General features: G+C 33.1%; 1 protein-coding gene and 1 non-coding gene across 2 annotated transcripts; both read right to left on the bottom strand.

The window, feature by feature from the left end:
- Nucleotides 1-1,518: 1,518 nt before the first annotated feature.
- On the bottom strand, nucleotides 1,519-1,590 carry TRNAM-CAU (transfer RNA methionine (anticodon CAU)). The gene has a single exon. It is a non-coding gene; the product is annotated as a tRNA-Met (tRNA).
- A 2,191-nt stretch (nucleotides 1,591-3,781) lies between these two features.
- On the bottom strand, nucleotides 3,782-8,305 carry LOC109789576 (uncharacterized). The gene is made up of 2 exons (XM_020348555.3): nucleotides 5,249-8,305; nucleotides 3,782-4,588 (listed from the first exon to the last, which is right to left on the bottom strand). Exons 1-2 carry the CDS (start codon nucleotides 8,037-8,039, stop codon nucleotides 4,119-4,121), a joined length of 3,261 nt encoding a protein of 1,086 aa, XP_020204144.1. The 5' UTR covers nucleotides 8,040-8,305; the 3' UTR covers nucleotides 3,782-4,118.
- Between the last annotated feature and the right edge of the window lie 441 nt (nucleotides 8,306-8,746).

The raw sequence follows: 8,746 nt of genomic DNA, 5'->3' as shown, positions 1-8,746 counted from the left end.
CACTTGTTATAGTTGATCCTAGTTGCATCTTTACCAATTGAGGAACTTGCCCTAAGGTCCAAAGTTTAAGAGTCATTGACACCAATTTTGATATATTTGGTTACAAGATGGACTTAGAAATAGACCATATGTTTGACCAACTATTTTCATTTCTTTAGCAAATGGCCAAGGATGCCCCGTAATAGTTGCAAACAACAACTAGTTATTGATATGCATTCAACTTTTATAATTAAGAGACCTATTAAATTTTGCTTCATGTTTGACCTTGACATGAGATATGAATTTTGAAAATTATATCCTCCATTTTAGTTTTTTTTCTCTCTCCACTTTACCCTAATATAGTCTACATCATAGATCTTTGCCAACTTTAAATCTTGACATTTCTTATAGAATAAATAGGGGTTAATAATTCTAGTAAGATATTAAAAGATTCTTTTGATTATGTACATAAAAATGAGATTATTTGGAAATCAAACCAAAAAGAAACACAAAGGCATACACTATGTATTAAACTAGGTTGGCTAGCTATTAGGTAGAGCAAGATTCCTATCATACCTCAATGATAGTTTGATCTACCGATTTACCTACTTCATCTCATCATTTGATAGAACAATAAATGGATGCATATGTGTATTTACTGATTTACCTACTGTATCATTCCTATCATAGACTTGTAATCATTTATTTTAAATTTGTTTCACAACTCATTGGTGTATTTTGTTTTTTATGAATGAAGATTATTTTGTCTATTTGTTTGATTTGTAGTTCTAATAAGAACTTGATTTCTCCTATTATACTCATCTCAAATTTTATTACATTGACTTTAAAAAGATTTTACAAAAATTCATTAGTAACGCTAAATATAATATCATTAATATATTTAAATTATAATCAAATCATTATCCGAGTTTTTTCTAAAAAAAAAATTATATCAACTGTGTCTTATAAAATCATTATTCATGCAATATTTTGCCGAAAAAATGCATTTAACAATTTTAATTAGATATTGCTCGGTAACTTATTGTATTCGATCTCTTTGGTCAAAAATATTCAATTTTAATACTGCTTTAGATTAGTAAAGTTTGTGTATATAGTTCAATTTTTTTTAATACATCGCATAGTTCACTTTTTTTTTCCCGGACTATTCATTATTGAATATTAATTTAATACTTACTTTTTTTATATATATATATACAGAAAGAAGAATACATAACACATGCGTTATTAACATAAAAAAAAAAAATACATCGTTTATCAATAAAAAGTTATCACGTATAATAATTTTATTGACTTTTAGCATAATTATTTTAAAAGTCATCTCTAAAATGAATTTTTAATTTATTGACCTTGTAAATTTTTTACACTGTTAATTTGGATTAGAATAGTCAAGTTTTATTTGGATTGGGCTTTAACTTGGCCCATCACAGCTTGTAGAGAATGCAGGGAAAGATGGGACAACAAAAAAAATTAAATTAAAATAGCCAAAAAAAGAATATTATCAGCAGAAGCCTCTCTTTTTATCAGAGCCTGGTTTCGATCCAGGGACCTGTGGGTTATGGGCCCACCACGCTTCCGCTGCGCCACTCTGATTTGTTATCAATTTCTTGTTTTATTTATTTATATTTAATACATTATTCAATTCTTAGGAAGTTACTTAAGGTATAACACAACATTGGCCTCATACTACATGTCATGTCAAAAATAATTGTTCTTTTCATCATTCACTCACTACTCCACACTAGGCATGATAATGGGCTAAGATGCATACAAGTTTCATAATACTTTTTTCGTTCTCGATATCTGATGGATATGTAATTTTCGTCACATTCTCTCGTCAGGTATTGAGTATATCCATACTCGTATCTGTATTTATAAAAAATTTCTTTTTTTTGCATAAAAAATATACAATATTTTTAACTTATCTTTCTATTATATTACAATAGTAATTGAATTGTTTGTCTATATCATATTTTAATTAAGATACTTCTTAATAATTAAACAAACACAAATGTTTCATAATTAAATCAGAGACGAGTATTAAACCGGGGATGAGAATACGGACAAGGCAGGTAAGTATATACTCGTCCTCGATTTAATATTTCAAATTTTACCCGTACTTGTACCTGATCAAATTAGGTATTCTCTGTCAAAGTCGAGATGATTTTAGATATTACTCATGGATATGAGTTTATTTGTCATCTCTACTTCACACCATTACCTACATCGCATGAAAGTGAAACCACCACCCCAGCTAGTGATACACATTGACATTAAGATTAAAATAATAATAACTTAAGGGTAGATTATTTTCGATTGCTGAAAATTATATAATGTAATTAATTATTAAGAAGTTTCAACATCTAATGATAACAAATTCAATCACTATTTTGCAATGTACTCTATAAACATATATTGCATATATTTAATAAATTAATTTTTTTTAATATAATTAATACTTCTAATGGAACACTAATTTGTTTTGATTGTAATTTTAAAAGAATTCAAATTAGAGAATAAAGTTCATGATCACTAATATAAAATTAAGACAATATATCCATTAAACTATCTGTGGGCCTAGGATAGAGAGATCTTCATCAGTTTATCATAACAAAAATAATTGTTGCGCACGTTTGTCAAACGATGGTGGTCCATATGTTTCTATTCTCAATGATTCGCGTTCTCTAGGCTTTATGCCGGGAAAGAAGACACTGTCACTTGCCTTTTCTCCTATCCCTTGTCTATCAAGTAATTAGTATCCAAGAAATCTTTGTTCACTTCATTTGCCATGGTTTATAGGTTGGTGAAAGTGAGTCCTAAAAGCATGTTTTACTTCAATTGTATCGGATTTTGATAAATGAATAACAATCTGTATTCAATTTGATGATGGCTATCCCCAAAGAATATATCTCAGGCGAGATTAGTCTACTGAAAAATTCATGACAGGAATATATATATATATACCATTAAATTAAAAGTTTTTAATACAAATTTTTAAAAATTTTAAAAATTATTTAATATTTTATTTTGTTAATTCAAATTGGCAAATAATTATAAAAATACTTTAAACGTTAATTTGAATCTATATAACAAAATATCACATAATTTTCAATTTTTCAAAAAAATTTGTATACTTGATCTATACATTAAGAAATCTTAATTTAACAATTTGATCACTAAAATTCAACATATACCATAAATTATTAAGTGGAATAACTTTACTAAGAGATATTCTTGAAGTCATTTGATTTCTCTTCTCTATATATATATATATATATATGTTAGACAAGGGAGATACACACTCCTCTCCATATTGATATAATATTGTTCACTTTGAGTTTAAACCCTCATAAATTTATTTTGTTAAGAAGACTTTTGACACAAAAGATCTCATGCTTGGATCTATATATATATATATATATATATATATATATATATATATATATATATATATATATATATATATATGTTGGACATGGGAGAAACATACACTCATACACTTCTCTTCATATTGGTATGAAATTGTCCACTTTAAACTTAAACTTTCATGGAATTATTCGGTTAAAAAGACTTTTGACATAAAAGATCTCTCATACTTGAATTATCCATCGCCTCCTATTGCTCAATACCTAAGGTCACCTAGTCGAACTATCAGTTCTAATACTACTATTGGGCACCAAAACTCACACATACATGTCTTCACGAGCAAGAGTAATAATAATGTATATAATGCTACAATAGCAGGTATGATAAAAAAATCATACAAAAAGAGAAAAGGGGGATATGAAATAAATATAGCGGATACATTGGATGGATGTGAAGTGATTGATATTATATATCTGGGACTAGAACTTCTGGTTTTACAAGGTGAATCTATCAAATTGGAACAGCCATTAACAAGTAATCCTAGTTTGAATTTATTTTCTGTCTTGTTTTCATTGGAATCATGATGAAACAAAAGTGGCACTTTACATTGACAGCAATTCTAGGACATTATTGTTAACCTATGTGTGTGGTTTTAACTTGAAATGAATTACAATATGGAATTGCCATCAGAGATAAATATTCATCTGCACAATTAAGAGAGGAAAGATAGAAATGAAATGAAACTAATCTAGTAATTAATTTGGTGACACTGAAGAAGATGGTGATTCAGTTAGAGGTTTACAAGATCTGGAGAAGCTTGGACAGTGAACTGCAGCTTTTGGATTGGTGACAACTCCTTTATGCAGAAGATTTGACTTCTCAAAACCAAAATCCACATTTTCATGTCTGATCTCCTTGAGCATTGCTGTCACATCTTTCATTGTAGGCCTTTCTTCTGGGGATGGATTCACACAGAGGAGAGCCACCCCTAGCACTTGAAGCATCTCAGGGATTTGTGTTCCACACTGCAGTGCTAGTTTCTTTTCCAGAATTGATGCAAATTCTCTTTTCTTCTCTCTGATTTCCCTGATAACCCAAGGGACAATGTGAGAGCCTTCTGGAATCCTGTGATCTATTGGCTCCATCCCTGTTATGACCTCAATCAGCACTACACCAAAGCTGTAAACATCACTCTTCTCTGTGATCCTTAAACTGTATCCATATTCTGCAATTAGTCAGATAATGCATGATTAGTCATTAGGAGAAAAAATCTTATGTAATTTCAGAGTAATACACCCAGCCAATGCAAACATGTGACGCTTGAATTGAATATTTTCTATAAGAGCGTGTGTTGCTAGCATTTTTCTGTTCAAGTGTGTTATACACTCTCTAATACACCCACTCTCATTAGTTAGAATTTATTTAAAACTTCAAATCAGGAGAGAGAGAGTCATTAAAGAGGGTTTGAAGCTTGCTAAATTTTGTATGATTTCAATAAATTTCAGCTAACTAGAGAAAGTGTGTTTAAAAGTGTGTGTCACAAATTGTGTTGCTAACATTTATCTATAAAAGTAACTTTATAATAAACCAATACAGTTGAGTGTATTACTTTATAGTACACAATAATATTTTCTCGATGAAGTAGGATAATGATACAAATGGACAGAGAATATAAGATGCTGAAGTAGTATATTTTAAATGTGATTTCATTAAACTAATAGAAGAAAGATTAAGGAATAGAAAGACTGACAGTTAAGTCTGAACAGATTGATTTTTGAAATATGTCTATTTTGACATAACTTTTTTATGTAAGGTTAAAATGTGTTGCTAAATGGACACTACCAAAATGAAATAGCTGTGTGAACATCAAGATATTTGTACTCACCAGGAGCTATGTATCCATAAGAACCTGCAACTATAGCAGAGGCTCCGGAATAATCTGAGGAACCAACAAGTTTTGCAAGGCCAAAATCTGCGAGAAAAGCTTCAAATTGTGGACCTACCAAGATGTTATTAGCCTTAATGTCTCTATGGATAATTGGAGGGATACAATCATGGTGAAGATATTCTAAACCATGAGCTGCTCCAAGAATGATTTTATATCTTGCATCCCAGTCCAGGAACAAACTATTTTCATGGATCAATCCAGATAAACTCCCATTGGTTATGTAATCAAACAAGAGCAATCTAGTTCTTCCATTGTTGTAGCATCCTAAAAGTCTCACTATATTTTTATGCCTTATTGATCCAAGGGTATGAACTTCTGCAGCGAAAAGGTCTCTCTCTGGTGGCTCATCATGCTTTGGTGGCCACAGCTTCTTCACTGCAACAACCTGGTTCATTGGAGTCTCCACACGGTAAACGACTCCTGAGCAACCCTTTCCCACAATGTTGGAATCTGATAACTTAGGGAGAATGTCATTGATGGAGAAGTTGAGCTTTTGAAATGGAGTGAAAGCCCATTGCATTTCACTGTCAAAGTTAGTGCCCCCTTGAATTCTGAGAGCTAAGATTACTCCAAAAGTAACAAACCCTGAAGTGAAAATAACACCAAGGAAAGTGTATATGATAATGTTTCTTATTGACTTGATGCCTTGGTGATGTCCACTTTCTTGACACTTGGTAATACATAGGTCAGGGTTGCCAGCAAATGCAGCAGGAGGGAGGTCCCTGAAGAACTTTGTATCAGGAAGAGAACCAGAAAAACTGTTGTAGGAAACATTAAGAGACACAAGATTGTCAAGAATACCAAGTACTCTGAGACTCCCTGTGAGCTTGTTGTGAGAGAGGTCCAAGTTTGAAAGTTTTGAGAGATTTGAGAAGGTCTCTGGGATGGGGCCTGTTAAAGAATTCCAACTAAAGTTCAAGAGGATATCTAATTCTTGCAAGTGACCAATCTCATCAGGAATGGAGCCAGTGATCCTATTGTTGCTTATGTCAAGCAACTGCAAAGCCTTACAAAAGCCAAGTGACTGAGGGATCAAACCAGTGATATGGTTTCCACTAAGTATCAACTTATTTAGAGATGCTAGCTTGCCTAAATTTTCAGCAATTCTGCCAGTTATTTTGTTTGAAGAAAGATCCAAGACATTAAGACCAACTAAGAATTCTAATGAGGAAGGAATTGCTCCTTGCAACTCATTCTTGTGCAAGTCAAGCATCTCTAGCTTAGCACAGTTACCTATCTCAAAGGGTATATCTCCACTGAGTAAATTATCTGACAATTCAAGAAAACTCAAACTTCTCAAAAAGCCTATTTCTGGTGGAATTTGACCAGTGAAGTTGTTTGATCCCAACCTTAGTCTGACCAAGCTGGTGCAACTGCCGATATCTGGAGGAATTTGACCTGAAAGTCTATTTGATAACAACAATAACTGAGTTAAATTCTCTAGATGAAATAGTGAACTTGGAATGGACCCAGTGAGGAAATTATGTGAAAAATCAAGTGCTTGAAGTTTCTCACAGTTGGAGAGTTCTGTTGGTATGATTCCATGGAGTTGATTCTGCCAGGCATAGAACAAGGTGAGTTCCTTCAGTTGTCCCAAGACATTTGGAATCTCCCCAGAGAATCTGTTATTATCCAATTCCAGTTGCTTCAGACTGGAGAAGTTACCAATATAGGAAGGTATCTCTCCAGAAATGTTATTATTAGACAAAAGAAGCTCCTCCAATAATGTTAAACTACTTAGAGTCACAGGAAGTTCGCCAACCAAAGAGTTCATAGAAAAATCTATAACTCTCAGGCTTGTGCAGTTTCCCAGACTTTCTGGAATTGCTCCAGTGAAATTATTCTGCCACAGAAGCACCTTTCTGAGGCTTTTCATGGAACATAATTCATCAGGAATATTTCCAGAAAGCTGGTTTTCATACAGAAACAATTCCTCCAAGGCTGAACAGTTTTGAATCTCTGGTGGAATATGACCTGTGAGGTGTGCAGTGTAGATTTGAAGTGTCTTGAGACTTGTAAGTTCTCCTATACTTGGTGGAATCTCCCCTGATATCCCAGTATCTGCAAGGCCTAGATAAACTAGAGCCTTGCAGTTTGATATCTGCAATGGAATTTCACCATGAATACCTGCGTTGCCACCGGCACGAAGCGTTTCAAGATCCCTCAATTGGCCTATTTCTCCAGGAATCAAGCCAGATAGCTGGTTATCAAACAGTTCAAGCTGCCTCAGATTTGAGCAGTTTCCAATTTGAGAAGGAATTTCACCTTGTAAGGAATTTGAGTTCAGATACAACCACTGCAGTTTGTATAACTTTCCTATCTCAGAAGGAATAGTTCCTGATAAAGTATTGAAACTGAGGTCCAAAGTAACCAGTGATGACAAGTTTCCCACTGAATTAGGAATCTCACCGCTGAGATTTGCATTTGAGATGACTAGAGTTGTAAGGCGGCCAAAAGAAAGTAGCTGTGTGGGGAAGCTGGTGTGAAGATCAATGGATGCTAATATGATCTCTGAAACAAACCCTTCTTTGGAACATTTTATGTAATCCCATCTGCATGGACTTTGGTGGGTTGGATCCCATGAAGAGAAAACAGTAGCAGAATCTGAGGAATTGAATGTTGAGAGCCATGAAAGTAGAGAGAGACCTTCTTGGTTCAGAGCAGAGGTGGCTGGAAACAAGGAGATGTTAAGAAACAAGATAAAAAGAGTTAATGCATTGCTTGACATGATGAGGTCTGTGTTCTGCTACTGTTCTTCAATCTCTTTTAAACATTACAGCAATAGTTCCTCAAAGTTACTCTTTATGTCCTCTATTATTTGTGTGTTGTATCTTGGTCTTGGATACCGAAATTCCCTTTTGTTCATATAAAGTAATACTCATAAAGATGTAGACTATTCCTTTATTCTTCTCCATCAAACACTACTTTTCAGTTTCCACCATTTACTGTTTTATTACTTTTTAATTTTAACATACTACATATATCTTTCACATGAAACAGTTCTGCTCGAGTTAGATAGAGTCATTATAAACAACAAAACTCCCTCCAACTCAATTGTATATCAGAACTAAATTTGTACTAGTTGATCATGCGCTCAATGGTATTTACTATTTTTACATTTGAAGTATAGATTTACTGAGAATTGTTACAAGAAACAAATTTGAAGCATTAACCAGAGAGATGTATAAAGGCTTAAATGAAATGTGGCATGTGGTAATATGTTGCGTTTTACTTGCAGTAATTTATATAGTGGAATTGAAGTAGGAGGTGAAGAAAGTGTGTAAAAAACATCTGAGCAAGTTGCGCACTAAGTTGCTTACCAGATATATCTATGATGGCTCATAAAGTGTTTCGGTACACGATTGAGCAGAACGTATAGTTGCTGTAGTATGCAACATATAGTGTGAAAGGATATCGATTGCGAAAATGACTGCG

Source organism: Cajanus cajan, chromosome 9 (assembly GCF_000230855.2).
Source record: "Cajanus cajan strain Asha chromosome 9, NIPB_CcT2T_4, whole genome shotgun sequence".
In the NCBI taxonomy this organism is placed as follows: Eukaryota; Viridiplantae; Streptophyta; class Magnoliopsida; order Fabales; family Fabaceae; genus Cajanus; species Cajanus cajan.
This window is presented reverse-complemented; position numbering and strand designations above follow the sequence as displayed.